Source organism: Hemibagrus wyckioides, linkage group LG17 (genome assembly GCF_019097595.1).
Source record: "Hemibagrus wyckioides isolate EC202008001 linkage group LG17, SWU_Hwy_1.0, whole genome shotgun sequence".
NCBI lineage: Eukaryota > Metazoa > Chordata > Actinopteri > Siluriformes > Bagridae > Hemibagrus > Hemibagrus wyckioides.
The window spans coordinates 23,382,684-23,403,032 of NC_080726.1; the positions used below are offsets into that span (position 1 = coordinate 23,382,684).

The 20,349-nt window shown below is 44.7% G+C and overlaps 1 protein-coding gene across 1 annotated transcript in view; it reads left to right on the top strand.

Moving 5' to 3' along the window:
- phldb1b (pleckstrin homology-like domain, family B, member 1b) overlaps positions 1 to 20,349 on the top strand; it is a 75,533-nt gene that overhangs the window by 44,910 nt on the left and 10,274 nt on the right. Inside the window, exons 12-21 of the mRNA XM_058414454.1 lie at positions 329 to 439; positions 1,862 to 1,951; positions 4,904 to 5,062; positions 6,778 to 6,921; positions 8,851 to 8,967; positions 9,069 to 9,171; positions 10,120 to 10,167; positions 11,489 to 11,765; positions 16,748 to 16,838; positions 16,946 to 17,092. Coding sequence (XP_058270437.1) covers positions 329 to 439; positions 1,862 to 1,951; positions 4,904 to 5,062; positions 6,778 to 6,921; positions 8,851 to 8,967; positions 9,069 to 9,171; positions 10,120 to 10,167; positions 11,489 to 11,765; positions 16,748 to 16,838; positions 16,946 to 17,092 — 1,287 coding nt within the window. The remainder of the gene's footprint in view (positions 1 to 328; positions 440 to 1,861; positions 1,952 to 4,903; positions 5,063 to 6,777; positions 6,922 to 8,850; positions 8,968 to 9,068; positions 9,172 to 10,119; positions 10,168 to 11,488; positions 11,766 to 16,747; positions 16,839 to 16,945; positions 17,093 to 20,349) is intronic.

Below are 20,349 nucleotides of genomic sequence, written 5' to 3' on the forward strand. Positions count from 1 at the left end.
TTTGTGTGTATGTTGGTGTATTTGTGTGTGTGTTTGTGTGTGTTACTTTGTGTGTATGTTTGTATTTGTGTGTATATGTTTGTGTATTTGTGTATGTATAGTAGTTTGTATGTCCGTATGTGTGTGTATTGGGGTGTGTGCGTGTGTGTATTAGTTTGTGTGTGTGTGCGCGCACTAATTTAATGTGTTTGGTGTTTGAACAGTTAACCAGTGTACCAATGTGACCTGTTAAAACAGGCAACCTAATTTTGCCTGTGTGTGAGAGAGAGAGAGAGAGAGAGAGAGAGAGAGCACACGCTGACTAACTTAATGGATCTAATGTTTACAGGACAAGGTAGCAGCTCTGGAGAAGCAGGCTAATCAGCTGGGCCTTCAGGCTGCACAGGAGTGTGAGAAGCTGGCTAAAGACAGGAGCGTCACGCTACAACTGCTTCAGAAGGTACACAACCAGTTTATTTACCCTTGCTACATCCGGGTGGGTGGGGGGTAAATATGGACCCACAGCCAACCACAGGGACATGGATCATCTGCAGCGGCTTAATAGAGCAGGCATAACCCCCCAAACCAAACAAGTGCACCTTACACACTTAAATACACACACACCCTCATTCATATATCACACACACACATTAACAGTGTTAATTACAGTGCCTTGCCCAGGTATTCACTAAAATAGCGCATAATATTGAAGTGGGGGGGGGCAATATACTTTTTATACAATTATTTACAAATAAAAAATGCTAAAGTTGTGATTGCGTAAGTATTTACTTCGGTTGCTGTGTGTGTGACTACTAAAATGGTTCTGGTGCAACCCAGGAGTCACGTAATTAGATGAATGGAGTTCACCTGCATGCCATTATAGTGTCACATGACCTCAATATAAATACAGCTTCAAGGTCTCGGAGTTTATTAGAAGATGTTATTTTTAATAATAAGCCTTTTTTTTTGCATGTGTTTTCTGTATGTCCTGTTTAAATTACGTCCGAGTTTGCTGGAGAATTTCACTGTACTGTGTAACTGAATATTTCCTGTACATCAAATCTCCTAGCTAAACAAACGGCATTAAAGCAGCTGCTAAGACATGATCAGTCAGGGTTTGGTTATTAAAAGATTAGGGATTACTACAAATAAATTTAACACCGATCAGACATAACATACTGAGCAGTGAGAGGTGAAGTGAATAAGACTGATGAGGCAGTGTCATGCTTTGGCCAATGTTCTGCTGGGAAATCTTGGGTCCTGCCTTCCATGTAGATGTTACTTTGACTCGTACCATCTACCTAAGCCAACACAATATTACAGTTAATCATAAGGTTATAGCTGATCGGTATCTGTTCACTGGCTAATCCCATAAAGCTGTATTAGCCATATAGAGGCTAATATCACACCTAACACTTTGGCACAAAGCTGTTTCTTTTGCCAGAAATTCAACACTGCTCATTACCATGAGAACTTCATCCCCTCAGGGAAGCATGGTGGTGGTAGTATCTTGTCACCCTTGGCCTCTTCTCCGACCACCTTATTCACCAGTTTAATTGTAACTAGGATGTGCAGGAGGAAAGCCTGGAGCTCTCTTGTGGTCTGTCTTTTGATGATATGTATAATACATTATTAGTATGCTCGCCACAGGAAAGTAAACTGCTTCAAAGCTGCCTTTCGTGGTACATTCCGATATTCTGCACAGCGTGACAAATTTACATAATAATAAACTATACATGGAAGACGGAGAAGAGTCTGTCTTCATCACTGGTTAGCAAAAGAAACGTCCCCTGTGCTTTCTGGCATGTGATGAAGTACTGACGGTCTGCTGGAGGCAGGGGGTCTCTCTGCTTTCTTACGCATGCAATACATGATTTTACAGGAGAAGGAGAGGCTGGCTGGTCTGGAGAAGAAATACTTCAGCTTAACTGGAGGCAGGACTTTTCCCAAAGGCTCCAGCACATTAAAAGAGGTAAGAGTATATTAAACCTGTGAAAATAAATAAATTTAGAACAGTGAGGCCAAGCGTTCAGAAGCGTACTTTATCCTTAATCTTTTTTTTTCCCCCATGTGGTTTCTAATAACATCTTTTACCTGTTTCACACTGAATGGATTCATGGTTCGTTGTATTTTATTTAATGTTGTTAGTTCGCCTGTTTAATCTAGAAAGCTGTTTTAATGGTAATGATCGAACCCAGTGTGGTTAACGTTAAGGGTAAAGCTCTCTCAGCAGATATTAACTATTGCTAGCCTCATCCAACCTCCTATAAATCAGTGGTTATTATCCACTCTTGCATTAGGGTCACTTTTGTATTTAATTATTAAATCATGACCACGGCTAATATATTTCAGAAACCCATTAGTGCAAAAGGAATAAACTGTGGCTTTATGAGCTGCAACACAAGGGATAAGCATATAGGATTAAACTTAATTATCTAAAACAAACCCCTGGCTTCCTAATCTGTACCAGATGTGCAGTAAGCAAAGAAACAAAACACTACATGTTGCCATGCTGTTATAGGAAAGTAATCAGTGTTGAGGTTCTGTGATGGGGCTGTGATTATTGCCCTGAAGTTGATCATTTTCCATTTTCAGCATGATCGAAAGTATTTCATTTCTCATATATTACAGCAATTTACCAAACAGATGTTATTGATTAATTAATGAAAAACACATCATGGCCTCCTGGTGGTCCATCAGGAGGATCACAGCGCTCTCATTGCCGCGGCCCGTGTTCGATTCCCGCGCAGGGCACCAACCCAGCCACTGAAGAGCTAACTCTCAGTGCCGGTCTGAAACCCAGATAAAAATGGGAGATAGGAAGGGCGTCCGACGTAAAACCTGTGCCAAATCGTGTGGATCAAATGATGCGCTAAAAACAGCGGACTCTGCCATGGTCATGTTAATGGTAATGAATGACATCAAAGTAGCCACTATTAGCGTCCAGATACTTTTGCTTCCAGTGAACTACTATGCGAATATCACGAATTCATCGTGTTAGTGGTTCTGTTCCAGACACACACGTCGCCATCGTCGTGGAACTTCACACACATCTTTAAATTTACACTTGATGATCCTTGCGTTGCTTGAGAGTCGAGTGTTCCTCCACCATTTTCTTTGGCTCTCTTCTAACGGTCACAACACAGGCTACTGACTGTCTATCTTTGGAGGAAACGTAATACTACGTAATCGCTGCCTTAAATCAGTTCCAGTTTTAATAAAGGGTGTAGATAACAATAGTTGAAGTCTGTAAACATTTTTTGGGCCCTTCTGTATTTCTATAATGAATGACTGGTCATGGTCAGACATCTGTAAGGTTCTGCCATGTCTGATTATGCTGCATGTGCTTATTAAATCAGGAAGAGGATGTTTGTTCCTCAAGCTTCATGTAGAAAACCTCATACATGAATGCGGATAATTTACCACAGTTTGGTTTGTTACGGTCAGCTGTCCATAGATATCATATTATATGGTCAAATGTATGTGGGCACATGAGTACTCCAAAACCTTGGGTGTCGTGAATTTCCTGCTTTGCTGTTATAATAAGCTCCACAGAAGGTTTTCCACTAGATTTTGGAATGTGGATGTGAGGATTTGTGCTCATTTATCCATAAGATGTGCATTGATGTAGGGCAAAAAGGCCTAGCGTTAATCCGATTCATTCTAAAGGTGTCATTCAGTGGGGTTGAGGTCAGGGCTGTGTGCCGGACACTTGAGTTCTTCCACACCAGAATCTCACTCTGTTGTATCTTCATGCTGAGGCATATTTGGGCTGCTTGGTGTCAGTGAAGGGAAACTGTAATGCTACAGCGTACAAAGATGTCCCAGACCTTTGTGTGCTGCTGTCTTTGTGCCAACAGTTTATGGTTTGAAGATTCACATGTGGCTGGGAGGGTCGAGTGTCCACAGACTTTTGGCCATTTTAGTGTTTATATGTATATAGAGGATGCGAGGTGTGTGTGTGTGTGTGTGTGTGTGTGTGTGAGAATCTGTCCAGGATGCTTTATGTACATAATGACTGATCTGGTCCTGTGTAAATCCCTTGGTGGTTGTACAGGGCTACAGCAGGAAGGCGGATTCCTGTAGGATGTATGTGAGCGATACCCAGCTGACCAAATCTGCTTCGCTTGACCCCTTACTTACACTTGACCCAGCTGTAACTGCCCCCTGCGAGGTATCACAGTGCTCTAACTTCATTTCTTTTCTTTTCCTCTCTCTGTTGCTTGCTTGCACTCATTCTGTATGCAGTTCTGTAAGAAAAAGCAGCTCTCTACAGTGTACTTCATTTCACTGAGGAACATTTAACACACATCTGACATGATCTGATCAAATATTTTCCAAAACCCTGAATTAAACTGACTCGTGATTTCCTCTACTTTAATCACAAAAATGCAACACCGTAATTATTCTGTAATTTCCATCAGTGCTAACATCATGAGAACTCTTTCTGTTAGCGGTTTGCGCTAATATTCCGTAAATCAATCACGCTCACTCTACATCACTTAATCTAACAGTTAAAAAAACTGATTTAAGTTAACTTTAATACAATTTTTATTTATTTATTTTTTAAAATCTGACTGACCAGATATTTATTTATTTTTTTCCCAGTGTACTCCTAAAACGTTTGCTGTAACCAGTTAAACACAGCTAATTACTCTGTTCAGGAATTCATATCAGAATTCTCACATTCATACATTACCTGGTGATTAAAAGCCTCTTTTTTTTCCCCTTAAAATGGTCATTTTTAGGAGACCAGATAAAGTCTTGAACATTGTATTAGGAGAATCAGAATGTCCTGTTCATCATTAGCGCTTTGAGAAATTTGTTTCTATATTTTTGTGCTTGTCTGTCTTTTAACGTCTCGCTCTTTTCCTCTTTATTCCCTTCCGTCTGCTTGCGCCTGGGTGTCCCTGCTGGGTTTCAGGACTATGTTACGGTGGGCCAATTAAACCAGATCTATGGGATGCCGAAGGTGGATTCCTCCCCCACCTCTCCTGCCCAATTGCGTCGTCCCACCTTCACCGAGCCTGCCTTTTCCTGTCTTCCTTCCCCTCATGGCTCTTCTCTTTCTCTCTGTTTTGAGGTGTGTCTCTCTTCTTCTAGCTCCTGCTTTCTGCTACGTTACAACCTTTTAAATCCAGTTTATCTGTGTATTAAATCAAATAAGTCATCGTCTTCTTCAACGCTAGTCAAATTCGTTATCGTTGATATGAAGAAAATATGAAAAACATTGCGAAATAAAATGCCCAAGCTCTTTTTCTTTTCATTAGGGACACGCAGTAAATATTTCACACTGCAAAGCAAACATTTCATTGCTCTTACATCTCTTCAGTTCTTTCTCCCTGCTGCGAGCTGTAAGTATTTCTGATCATATAAGAACTTTTAAAATGTTTAAGTAGTAATTCGTGATTATTTAACGAGGAAGCGATGGGTTGCATTTCAGTGTCGCGTGACTGCAACACAGTGATGAAAATTAAACGCGGGAAATTGCATTCGTTTCTGACGGAAGCAGCTGAAGAGATAAAGCAATGTTAAGCCAAAGATTTTCTGCATGTCACTAATGAACAGCGGGACAGTTTGTCTTTTTGTTTTTTAGATTTCTCGTCTGATTTGCTTTTTGTTTTGAATTAATCTATGTAATCGTCTCTGCGTTGCGTTTCCATTGTGATGGGGTTGCAGTTTATTCTGTAGTCATCTTCACCCTTCATAGTGAAAATTCTGATTTCTGTATCTGTGCTTCAAATTTAAGATGTTTATGAACAAGGATGGTGGTGTCTCAAGTGGTTAAGACTCTGGGTTGCTGGTTCCTGGTCCTCTATATAAGCCCCACCAATTCCTCTACATAAGCCCTGTTCCTGTTCCTGTTCCTCTATATAAGCCCCACCCATTCCTCTACATAAGCCATGTCCTTGTTACTCTAGATAAGCCCCGCCCCTCTTCCTCTACATAAGCCTCATCCCGTTACTCTTCATAAGCCTCATCCCGTTACTCTACATAAGCCTGGTCCCTTTTCCTCTACATAAGCCTCGTCCCTCTTCCTCTACATAAGCCCTACCCCTTTTCATCTACATAAGCCCCACCCATTCCTCTACATAAGCCACGTCCCTCTTCTTTTACATAAGCCTCATCCCGTTACTCTACATATAAGCCTTGACTCGTTACTCTACATAAGCCTCGTCCCTCTTCTACATAAGACAGAAGCCTCACTCCTGTTCCTCTACATAAGCCACGTCCCTCTTCTTTTACATAAGCCTCATCCCGTTACTCTACATATAAGTCCTGACTCGTTACTCTACATAAGCCCCGTCCCTCTTCCTCTACATAAGCCTTGCCCTTCTTCCTCTACATAAACCCCACCCATTCCTCTACATAAGCCCCGCCCCTGTTACTCTACATAAGCCCCGTGCCTCTTCCTCTATATAAGCCTAGCCCCTGTTCCTCTACATAAGCTCTGCCCCTCTTTCTTTACATAAGCCCTGTCCCTCTTCCTATACATAAGCCCCACCCATTCCTCTACATAATCACCGTCCCTCTTCCTCTACATAAGCCACGTCCCTGTTACTCTACATAAGCAAGTAGTTAAGAAATTTTCTGCACCAAAATAAGCAACAGTCACAAATAAACTCCTGGAGGGACTGAGCAATTTCTTTAAAATGAGTTAATAGTGGTCCATTCTTCTCATTAAAACCAGCTTTTCAGTTCCTCTGTAACACTTTTATCTTCTTTTCTTCTTCTTTCCCTCACTTTCTCTTCCCATTCCACCCCACCACCTTCCTCTGCGTTCCGATGCGGGTACAGGGTCAGCCGGAGCGGCTTAGGCCCCAGATCCCCAAGCTAGATTTAGAGCGCTGGTACCAGGAGGTGATGGCGGCTGTAGATCCCAGCCAGCTGTGCCCGCCTCCTCTCCCGGCTAAAGCTCACTCGGCACACAGACCTCTGCAGGTAACTCCTGCCATGAAGACCCCACTTTCCTCTTTCTCTTTCTTTATCTTTTTCCCACTGCTCTTATTTCTTCATGTCTTCATCGTCATGTAGGTCTGTCTTAATGCATGGGTAGCTCCAGGAGCCTTGTCGTATTGTTCAGGCTCATGGCCACTGTTCTGCTGGCCAACAAACTGGAAAGGTCACATGACTTGGCATGAAATGTCTAACACTAAAGCAGTCTGCTCGATCATGCGTGTATTGTGTTGTACAGGATAAAGCAGTTGGCTTGAATTTGTATCAAAATTTAGATTTAGAATCATTTTCTCATAGATTTATTTATTTATCTTTCCAAAATATGCATTTTTATAAACATTAAACATGTTAAAGTGAAATTTTCTGTTTATTATAGAATTACAGAACTGTCAATTTAAATGATTTATTGTGTACATGTATAAGCCCCACCCATCCCTCTACATAAGCACCACCCATTCCTCTACATAAGCCTCGTCCCTCTTCCTCTACATAAGCCCCACCCATTCCTCTACAGAAGCCCCATCCATTCCTCTACATAAGCCCCATCCATTCCTCTACATAGGCCCCACCCATTCCTCTACATAAGCCCCACCCATTCCTCTACATAAGACCCAGCCCTCTTCCTCTACATAGGCCCCACCCATTCCTCTACATAAGCCCCACCCATTCCTCTACATAAGACCCACCCATTCCTCTACATAAGACCCAGCCCTCTTCCTCTACATAGGTCTCACCCATTCCTCTACATAAGCCCCACCCATTCCTCTACATAAGCCCCACCCATTTCTCTACATTAGCCCCATCCCTCTTCCTTTACATAAGCCCCACCCATTCCTCTACATAAGCCCCACCCATATATAAACATAGATAGATAGATAGATAGATAGATAGATAGATAGATAGATAGATAGATAGATAGATAGATAGATAGATAGATAGATACTTACATACTTACATACATACTTACTTACTTAATTGATCCTGAAGGGAAATTCCAGATATCCAGCAGCAATAGAGACAGTAACACAAAGACAGGTTGTAGATTGCACACTGTGTATATCTTGCACATAGTCAGTATACACAGGGTAACGTGATAACTGACCAGAAGTTACTAATGTAATGCTAAGAACAAAAACAAACTACAAGATATACAAGAAGCATATAAATAAAATAAGAGTAATAGGAGAGATAAGGTTAATTGCAGTACAGCCATTATATGTAACAAAGTGACAGTGCAAATAGTATTAATTGTTCAAATACCGAAGTAATTGTGCAAAGAGCAGCATGAAAGTGACAAATATATAACATTTTTGGTATCTTGCACACATGAAGTAAGAGGTTTGCTTTAACTAATAAACCTGTAAATAACAATAAATAACATATAGAGATTACAGTAATACAGTTAGACAGAGAATGTAAGTAACACTTGTGCGGCAGTCCGATGTGGATAAATTCCGGCAAACAGACGGAAAACGGGGAGCTAGTATTTCACCAAAACTATACGGAAATGTGTTTTATTTTTGTATTAATCTGGCTTAGATCCTTTTCCTGCAAAAGGTCATGTTGGATACGTGATCAGTTTAGTAAACATTCAGGCTGTTTGTAGATGATTTTCCTCACAATGTGCAAGTTTCCTTGTAAGGAAAAGTCATGTTGTGAGTGAGGTGTTGGTCAACTACAACACAATCGTCACTGTCAGGACTATCCACATTTATATGATCGAATACACTTACATCCCATTGAGATGCATGGAAAGTTCCCAGTACGAGGAGTTTTCCCAGGCTTCCGCACATTTCTGAAATCATTCTCGGTCTATTTTTTGAGATTGAAAAACTATAAACATGACAAAGCCTTTCCTGAAAACAGTGTTTGGAGTGATTGTGGTGTAACAGTCCAGGTTTCTCTGCTCTGTAGGTGTACCGCTCCAGGCTAGACAGCGACGCCAGTCAATCCTCACAGAAGCCAAAAGTGAGTGCCGGACTTTCCCCCCCTTACACCACGGCAACACTCGGCCGCAACACTTCCTCCAGGGTAAAACACACTCACGCACATGTTCTTCATTATCATATCAAGTTATCACACGCTACTGTGATGGACTTGTATGTGTAATGGTTGTATATTCACTTACCCAGAGTCCCCTCATGGTGGCCAGTAGCACCGGGAGTCTCCCCCGCAACCTCGCAGCCACTTTACAGGACATTGAGATGAAGAGACAGCTAGCACTGCAACAGAAAGGTATTCACACGTTCTTTTACACCGCAGTGTCCCTGTTTTACTTCTTATATTCCGTTATATTATATTATATTCGACGCATTGCAGGAAGAAACACTGAACGTTTTTCCAGTAGGAGAGCTTTGAGCTTTGGCTTTAATGAAGACAGAAGAAATTAAAAAGAGTCACAAGCAGACATATTCCCACTTTTAAATGGCTGATCTGTGTATAAATAAATAAATAATTCATTTTTATTTATTTTTTTTAGTGAATTTGGAACGGGTCACAAGACCTCTGTTACTTTCGAGTGCATTTGGATAAACATAAACTTATTTTAGAAAGTTTTATTTTTTATTTAAATAAAAAAAAAGAGAGAGGCTGTAATAAACAGGATTCATGTGCAGGTCTGGAAAATCTGGGAAAAAATTTTTATCTAGAATTTCTAGGCAGATTTCATGGAAATATACAGAAAGAAATAATTTCTTAATAATTAATAATTTCTAATTAATAATAATAATAATAATAAACAAAATCCATTGTCCAGGAATTTATGTTTAGGTTTTAATGCAATTTTTTTCTCTAATGCAGCCAATATTTATTGTACAGATTTCAGAATACTTTATTGGTCTCCTCCTCGGGGAAATTGTTAATTTTTAAATTAATAAATTATTTTTTTAGGAATGGAAGGAAAGGACAGAAATTCTGCCAAAGTTTGTTTTGAGAAAAGTTTGGGAAACATTTGGATTTTTTTCTTTTTTTTCCACGAGAAAATGGAAGAGCGCTCGGTCAATGGGAGAATAAAGCGATCAGTCTGATTGATTTTAGATTGAAATGTTCCAGTGCTTGTTATCCCTCCACCCCTCCACCCTTTCCTCTGAACTCCTCCTCCAGGTTTTTTTTTTTTTAACCAGTGTGACGTTTGTCTCTCTCTTTTTGTTCGTTCATCTCCGATATTCCCCCACTCTCACCCAGACTACTTGCCATCATCGCCTGAGTTCTCCACCATGGACAGTCCCACAGGTAGATTGCATTGAGTCTGGAGTGGGTTTGGCCGTGTCCTTCATCATCTTCCTCTTCATCGCAGCTCATCCTTCACTCTCTCTAAACTGATCCTGTGGCTGAAAATGGTGCATGAGTCCATTTAGAAGCGTGCTTTCTGTCTCTCTCTCTCTCTCTCTCTCTCTCTCTCTCTCTCTCTCTGTCTGTCTTTGTATTTCACTCTCTCTGTCTCTCTCTCTGTATGTCTCTCTCTCTCTCTCTCTGTATTTCACTCTCTCTGTATGTCTCTCTCTCTCTCTCTCTCTGTCTGTCTTTGTATTTCACTCTCTCTGTCTCTCTCTCTGTATCTCTCTCTCTCTCTGTCTCTCTCTCTCTCTCTCTGTCTCTGTCTCTGTCTGTCTCTCTGTATGTCTCTCTCTCTCTCTCTCTCTCTCTCTCTCTCTGTATTTCACTCTCTCTGTATCTCTCTCTCTGTCTCTCTCTCTCTCTCTCTCTCTGTCTGTCTCTCTGTGTCTCTGTCTGTCTCTCTGTGTCTCTCTCTCTCTCTGTCTGTCGCTCTCTCTCTGTCTGTCTGTCTGTCTGTCTGTCTGTCTCTCTCTCTCTCTCTCTCTCTCTCTCGCTTGGCATGGAGCCATATGGTTAAGATGTGTTTATTTTTCTGTGACTGGAAGCAGGAGATTTGCTTGGGCATTATTTTTATTTTTTTGAAGCACAGTGCAGGTGCCTGGTGTCTGTGTGAGGGCATGAAAGAGCAATGTGGCCATGGCGTGTCATCCTACATGGATACATGGGTTTCTCTGTTTAGTTGGGCTTGGCATGGGATTGTGTGTGTGTGTGTGAGAGAGAGAGAGATTTTGGTCCAGTTTTTTTTATATTTATATTGCACTGTAGAGTTCCTGTGCAGAAGGGTTGTGTGGTGATGTAGTACACTGGTGTACGTCTGTGTGTGTGTGTGTGTGTGTGTTCGGTGTGTAACTGTATCTGATGGTAAACAAATCTCATTTTATGACACAAAATTGTGCAGTGTGGCTCTTTAGACCTGCTGCACACTTCACATAGCACCACTGTCTCTGTGGTAAAATGCTGGAACTCTTCTTTCTAATTTCCTATAGAAACACTCCAACAGGTCACTGACCCAAATTATTGACCGCATTAAACTGGGTTCCATCTTATCACCTTTTACAGTGCAGAGCTGCAGCAGATGCAGTAATGTAAAAAAAAATCATTTCACACACTGTCACTTTCATCCTGCATACCTTCTCACACCTAATATCTAAATCTGTTCATTCTGCTTCCTCTTACATCTCTCTCTCTCTCTCTCTCTCTCTCTCTCTCTCTCCAGGTCAGCAGGTAATCGAGGAGCAGCGACGGCGTCTGGCAGAACTGAAGCAGAAGGCTGCAGCCGAGGCTCAGTGCCAGTGGGAGGCGCTGCACGGCTCTCACACGCAGCTCAGCAGCTCTCCAGCTCCTCCGCTGGTCCATCACTCCATCCTGCACCACACAGCACCCTCTGCTGGAGAGGACAACTACGACACGCTCAGCCTGGAGAGCTCGGACAGCATCGACACCAGCGTGTCCACCAGCAACAACTCCGCCTGCTCGCCGGATAACATGTCCAGGTTAGAAACATGCTTTCAGAAATCAGTGCATTTCCTTTCATAAAACTGTGTGTGTGTATGCAGTTAAAAATGAATAGTTCTGTCTGCAGACTGTAACAGGGACTTACACTGAATACACATGTTGCATTCGCAGGATTCCATCACCAATCAAACATTATAAATAACCAGTGTGACGTTTGTGTCTTTCACTTTGTTCATTCACCTCCGTTATCCCCCCCACTCTCACCCAGACTGCTCCGTTATCCCCCCCCACTCTCACCCAGACTGCTCCGTTATCCCCCCCCACTCTCACCCAGACTGCTCCGTTATCCCCCCCACTCTCACCCAGACTGCTCCGTTACCCCCCCACTCTCACCCAGACTGCTCCGTTATCCCCCACTCTCACCCAGACTGCTCCGTTATCCCCCCACTCTCACCCAGACTGCTCCGTTATCCCCCCCACTCTCACCCAGACTGCTCCGTTATCCCCCCCACTCTCACCCCAGACTGCTCCGTTATCCCCCCCCACTCTCACCCAGACTGCTCCGTTATCCCCCCCACTCTCACCCAGACTGTTCCGTTATCCCCCCCACTCTCACCCAGACTGCTCCGTTATCCCCCCCACTCTCACCCAGACTGCTCCGTTACCCCCCCCCCACTCTCACCCAGACTGCTCCGTTACCCCCCCCCCCCACTCTCCCCCCAGACTGCTCCGTTATCCCCCCCACTCTCACCCAGACTGCTCCGTTACCCCCCCCACTCTCACCCAGACTGCTCCGTTACCCCCCCCTCACCCAGACTGCTCCGTTATCCCCCCACTCTCACCCAGACTGCTCCGTTACCCCCCACTCTCACCCAGACTGTTCCGTTATCCCCCACTCTCACCCAGACTGCTCGGTTATCCCCCCCACTCTCACCCAGACTGCTCCGTTATCCCCCCCCCCCACTCTCACCCAGACTGCTCCGTTATCCCCCCCACTCTCACCCAGACTGCTCCGTTATCCCCCCACTCTCACCCAGACTGCTCCGTTATCCCCCCCCACTCTCACCCAGACTGCTCCGTTATCCCCCACTCTCACCCAGACTGTCTGCTATCCCCCACTCTCACCCAGACTGCTCCGTTATCCCCCCACTCTCACCCAGTCTGCTCCGTTATCCCCCCCACTCTCACCCAGACTGCTCCGTTATCCCCCCCCACTCTCACCCAGACTGCTCCGTTATCCCCCCCACTCTCACCCAGACTGCTCCGTTATCCCCCCCACTCTCACCCAGACTGCTCCGTTACCCCCCCCACTCTCACCCAGACTGCTCCGTTACCCCCCCCCTCACCCAGACTGCTCCGTTATCCCCACTCTCACCCAGACTGCTCCGTTATCCCCCACTCTCACCCAGACTGCTCCGTTACCCCCCCCCCCCCACTCTCACCCAGACTGCTCCGTTATCCCCCCCCACTCTCACCCAGACTGCTCCGTTATCCCCCCCACTCTCACCCAGACTGCTCCGTTATCCCCCCACTCTCACCCAGACTGCTCCGTTACCCCCCCCACTCTCACCCAGACTGCTCCGTTACCCCCCCCCCACTCTCACCCAGACTGCTCCGTTACCCCCCACTCACCCAGACTGCTCCATATCCCCCACTCTCACCCAGACTGCTCCGTTATCCCCCCCACTCTCACCCAGACTGCTCCGTTATCCCCCCCACTCTCACCCAGACTGCTCCGTTATCCCCCCACTCTCACCCAGACTGCTCCGTTACCCCCCCCACTCTCACCCAGACTGCTCCGTTATCCCCCACTCTCACCCAGACTGCTCCGCTATCCCCCCACTCTCACCCAGACTGCTCCGTTATCCCCCACTCTCACCCAGACTGCTCCGTTATCCCCCCACTCTCACCCAGACTGCTCCGTTATCCCCCACTCTCACCCAGACTGCTCCGTTATCCCCCACTCTCACCCAGACTGCTCCGTTATCCCCCCACTCTCACCCAGACTGCTCCGCTATCCCCCACTCTCACCCAGACTGCTCCGTTATCCCCCACTCTCACCCAGACTGCTCCGTTATCCCCCACTCTCACCCAGACTGCTCCGTTATCCCCCACTCTCACCCAGACTGCTCCGTTATCCCCCCACTCTCACCCAGACTGCTCCGTTATCCCCCACTCTCACCCAGACTGCTCCGTTATCCCCCACTCTCACCCAGACTGCTCATTATCCCCACTCTCACCCAGACTGCTCCGTTATCCCCCCCACTCTCCCCCAGACTGCTCCGTTATCCCCCACTCTCACCCAGACTGCTCCGTTATCCCCCCCACTCTCACCCAGACTGCTCCGTTATCCCCCCACTCTCACCCAGACTGCTCCGTTATCCCCCACTCTCACCCAGACTGCTCCGTTATCCCCCACTCTCACCCAGACTGCTCCGTTATCCCCCACTCTCACCCAGACTGCTCCGTTATCCCCCACTCTCACCCAGACTGCTCCGTTATCCCCCACTCTCACCCAGACTGCTCCGTTATCCCCCACTCTCACCCAGACTGCTCCGTTACCCCCCCACTCTCACCCAGACTGCTCCGTTACCCCCCCCACTCTCAGACTGCTGAGGGCCATGTCCCTCATCATCTTCCTCTTCATCGCAGCTCATGCTTCACTCTCTCCTAAACTGATCCTGTGACTGAAAATGATGCATGAGTCCATTTAGAAGCATGCTTTCTCTCTCTCTCTCTCTCTCCCTCCCTCTCTCTCTCTCTCTCTCCCTCCCTCTCTCTCTCTCTCCCTCCCTCTCTCTCTCTCTCTCCCTCTCTCCCTCCCTCCCTCTCTCTCTCTCCCTCCCTCTCTCTCTCTCTCTCTCTCTCTCTCTCTCTCTCTCCCTCCCTCCCTCTCTCTCTCTCTCTCTCTCTCTCTCTCTCTCTCTCCCTCCCTCTCTCTCTCTCTCTCTCTCTCTCTCTCTCCCTCTTCTTCTCCATCTCCCTGCCTCTCTTTCTTTCTCTCTCTCTCTCTCTCTCTCTCTCTCTCTCTCTCTTCCTCCCTCTCTCTTTCTCCCTCCCTCTCTCTCTTTCTCTCTCTCCACACGTTCAGCCAGTGGTATCTAGTAAACAGACAAAGAAAACTCAGTTAAAAATGCATGTTCTTTATTTTCTGAGTGGAAAACAAAATCCCAAGTGTCTCTGTTACGATTCCATGTAGAAACTTTAAAAAGTGAGTGTATATTACAGCGAGCTAACGGTCCGCAAACGTGAGGCAAAAACCAGTTTAAAAAGCATCCAAAAAAAGCACAAAGTTTTCCTTTTCGTTTGACTCCCTGGAGGGAAGAAAAAAAACTTTTTAATGATTTTTTTTTTTACTATTAATATCTTAGCATTTTATTACGTGTGATAATGACGAAATATCTGTGAAAGCAAACACTCTAATTGTCTTGTTGATTAAATTTGTACTTAATTTTATCCTAAGGGCATGCAAAATTTCGCACTGTTTTCTACATAAGTGGTGCTAGCTAGCTTTATTAGTTCACTTACTCTAACAGCATTTGGAGCTCCTATATATATATATCTCCTAAAATTTTACTTCCACCTTTTAAACTTGTTTCGGTGTTAAATCTTCTGTAGTAATAAAGATTTCAGCAGCTTTAGTTTCAACACCACTCCTGCAGTTTCCCGTCAGAACCGATAGGTCAGTTGACGGTGGATTAAACACGAGCCGGCGGAAATATCTCGACACGCTCGGAACACGCTCGGATTATTTTGTTGACTTCAGCTCGGCCTACACCACGATGCCGGACAAGAAACTGACTGGATCTGCCAATCTCTATCTGCCAGTGGATCTCAGATCTCCTGACAGACAGACAGCATGGCAAATAAATGTCAGGCGCTATATATCAGCACTGCAGAGATACACCTCACCGATACGTGCTCCTCTTCTTCCCTTCCTCCATCTACTGCAACATCTGCACTTTTAATGAGCCGTCCATCAGGCTCGACACCTTCTCGGAGAAATCCGTATACGCACGTGAATCCTGTACAGTCACAATAACCTGGACACCCAAAAACACTATCGATTTGAGATAACCAAAAATGTAAGGTAGCCCCATCATCCTCAGCAATTGAGTCATCCCTCCGGATTGTCAAGTCATGTAACCTTTAGCCAGAGAAAAACGCTACCTGTATCATCAAAAAATCTCAGCAAAGGCTGAGCCAGCTGAAAAAAAAAAAACTGCACTCTTCCCCCAGGCAGTACTGGTCCACAGCCATCACCAAGTCCATCCTGACCTCCTCCATAATTGTCTGGTTTGGTGCTGCTTCTGCTCAGAGGCCAGGGGCAAACTGCAGCGCATCATCACTTCTTCTTAAACAAAAGCAAAAAAATATCTTGTGTAGCTCGCTGTCTATCCAAGACACTTCCTCTTTCCTACTTCCACTCAACTGCAAACAAACAAAAGCTTCTCTCGTTAACTCTTAACAGCTCTGAAAATCACCGCACTGTTTAATTGGGTCAGAGCGTCTCCAAAACTGCAGCTCTTGTGGGGGGTTCCCGGTCTGCAGTGGTCAGTATCTATCAAAAGTGGTCCAAGGAAGGAACAGTGGTGAACCGGTGACAGGGTCATGGGCGGCCAAGGCTCATTGATGCACGTGGGGAGCGAAGGCTGGCCCGTGTGATCCGATCCAACAGACGAGCTACTGTTGCTCAAATTGCTGAAGAAGTTAATGCTGGTTCTGATAGAAAGGGGTTAGAATACACAGTGCAGGACGGGTCAGGGCTGTTTTGGCAGCAAAAGAGTGACCAATACAATATTGGTGATAATGTTATGCATGGTCTCTATTTTTTAAATTACTCTGTTTAGTTATCACTTTTGCATTACTTATATTGCTGTATTTACGTTTTGTTGCATTATTTGTACAGTTTTCTACTAATAATGCAATATTATATTATTATTATGCAAAGTCCACCACAAGTTGCTTAGTTAGTACTGAATGTGGACTAAAAGAGAAGCGCGTGTTCCCTGTGATCCAGTGCGAGTGGTATGGGTGCGCTGAAAATCGAAGAGATGGAGAAGCTGCTGAAGGAGGCTCACCTGGAGAAGGCCAGACTCCTCGAGTCCAAGGTGAGCGAAATGAAGAAGATTGACCTTACTGTTTAACAAAGGAGGTTCCAGGTTACTCAGTTCTCATGGTGCTTTCTGCTTTGTGTGTGTGTGTGCGTGTGCTACAGGAGCGAGAGAGCCAGGCACGTAAACAACTGCTGGAGGAGGAGAGGAAGAGGAGGGAGGAGGCTGAGAAGAGGCTGCAGGAGGAGACGGTGCACCGACAGCAGCTCATCGAGAAGGAGGTGAAGATGAGAGCGAAGAACTTCTCTCAGGTGAGATGAACGATAAACAGGAGTCGGTACACTGCACATAGGATGATGTACAAAGACAACACACTGGACTGTGTAAAAAATAAAAAAAAATAAAAAAAATAAAGAGAAAAAACAACAACCCAAGACAGGGGTAAATCTCGAAACGACACGGTTTCAACTCGACAACATGATGATAGGATTTTTGACAATTTTTTTATATCTGTTGTAATACATCACAAGTTAATTTCCTTTGATAATTGCCTGATTTTCAGACTCTATTTTTTTGTTTTAGGTATATTTTATTTGGAGTTATCCAGCCTTATTTATATATTTGTTTCAGAATTATTTTAGTTTCATTTTTTTTTGTCTTTTTCAATAATTGATCAATTCTAATCACTTAGAGTCAATTTATAATCAGTTAGAATGAATCGATAATTATGTTAATATGAGTATAAACAGAACACAATACACAGCACAGCGCAACACACAACACAATACACAGCACAGCGCAACACACAACACAATACACAGCACAGCGCAACACACAACACAATACACAGCACAGCGCAACACACAACACAATACACAGCACAGTGCAACGCACAGCACAGCGCAACACAATACACAGCACAGTGCAACACACAACACAATACACAGCACAGCGCAACACACAACACAATACACAGCACAGCGCAACACACAACACAATACACAGCACAGCGCAACACACAACACAATACACAGCACAGCGCAACACACAACACAATACACAGCACAGTGCAACACACAACACAATACACAGCACAGTGCAACACACAGCACAGCACAGTGCAACACACAACACAGCACAGCGCAACACACAGCACAGCACAGCGCAACACAATACACAGCACAGCGCAACACACAACACAATACACAGCACAGTGCAACACACAGCACAGCACAGTGCAACACACAACACAGCACAGCGCAACACACAGCACAGCACAGCGCAACACAATACACAGCACAGCGCAACACACAACACAATACACAGCACAGCGCAACACACAGCACAGCACAGCGCAACACACAACACAATACACAGCACAGCGCAACACACAACACAATACACAGCACAGCGCAACACACAACACAATACACAGCACAGCGCAACACACAACACAATACACAGTGCAACAACACAATACAGAGTACAACACAATATATCACAACAGAGCACACAACACAATACACTGCAACACAACACACCAACACAACACAATACACTGCAACACACCAACACAACACAATACACTGCAACACACCAACACAACACACAGCACAACACAATACACTGCAACACAACACAACACACCTCAATGCAACATACCAGAACACAACACAACATACAGCACAACACAATACACTGAAACACACCACAACACACATCACAATACACTGAAACACACCACACAACACAATACACTGCAACACACCACAACACACATCACAATACACTGAAACACACCACACAACACAATACACTGCAACACACCACAACACACATCACAATACACTGAAACACACCACACAACACAATACACTGCAACACACCACAACACACATCACAATACACTGCAACACACCACAACACACATCACAATACACTGAAACACACCACAACACACATCACAATACACTGAAACACACCACACAACACAATACACTGCAACACACCACAACACACATCACAATACACTGAAACACACCACAACACACATCACAATACACTGAAACACACCACAACACACATCACAATACACTGAAACACACTACACAGCACAGCGCAACACACAACACAATACACAGTGCAACAGAGTACAACACAATACACTGCTACACACCAACACAATACACTGCAACACAACACACAGCACAGCACAATACACTGCAACACACCAACACAACACAATACACTGCAACACACCAACACAACACAATACACTGCAACACAACACACCAACACAACACACAGCACAATACAATACACTGCTACACACCAACACAATACACTGCAACACAACACACAGCACAGCACAATACACTGCAACACACCAACACAACACACCAACACAACACAATACACTGCAACACAACACACAGCACAACACAATACACTGCTACACACCAACACAACACAATACACTGCTACACACCAACACAACACACCAACACAACACAATACACTGCAACACAACACACAGCACAACACAATACACTGCTACACACCAACACAACACAATACACTGCTACACACCAACACAACACACAGCACAACACAATACACTGCAACACAACACACAGCACAGCACAATACACTGCAACACAACACACCAACACAACACAATACACTGCTACACACCAACACAACACAATACACTGCAACACAACACACCAACACAACACAATACACTGCAACACAACACACAGCACAGCACAATACACTGCAACACACCAACACAACACAATACACTGCAACACAACACACCAACACAACACAATACACTGCTACACACCAACACAACACACAGCACAACACAATACACCTCAATGCAACATACCAGAACACAACACAACATACAGCACAACACAATACACTGCAACACACCACAACACACATCACAATACACTGAAACACAACACAATACACTGCAACACAACACACCAACACAACACAATACACTGCAACACAACACACCAACACAACACAATACACTGCTACACACCAACACAACACAATACACTGCAACACAACACACCAACACAACACAGAGCACAACACAATACACCTCAATGCAACATACCAGAACACAACACAACATACAGCACAACACAATACACTGCAACACAACACACCACAACACACATCACAATACACTGAAACACACCACAACACAATACACCAGTCTACACCACATAACACACACACAACACCACGCACAATACACCACACACACCACATGCGTTCACGGTGGTGATGAAACACTGTAAAGAGCAGCACATGGCTTTAGCAGCATTTAATCTGTAAACACAGTATCATTAACTGAGCTGTGATCGGTCAGTGAAGTGCTCCTGCGTCCACTCCTGTCACACTTCCTATTTGTGTTGGATGATCTCCTGCAGTGGAAATGACCACCGCACCCCACTGAGATTATGTAATTGTTTTCTAGCAGCCCCACATGACCGCGTGCACTCGGGAGCCCGCGCTAATGAAATCCTTGTGTAAGATTTGTACA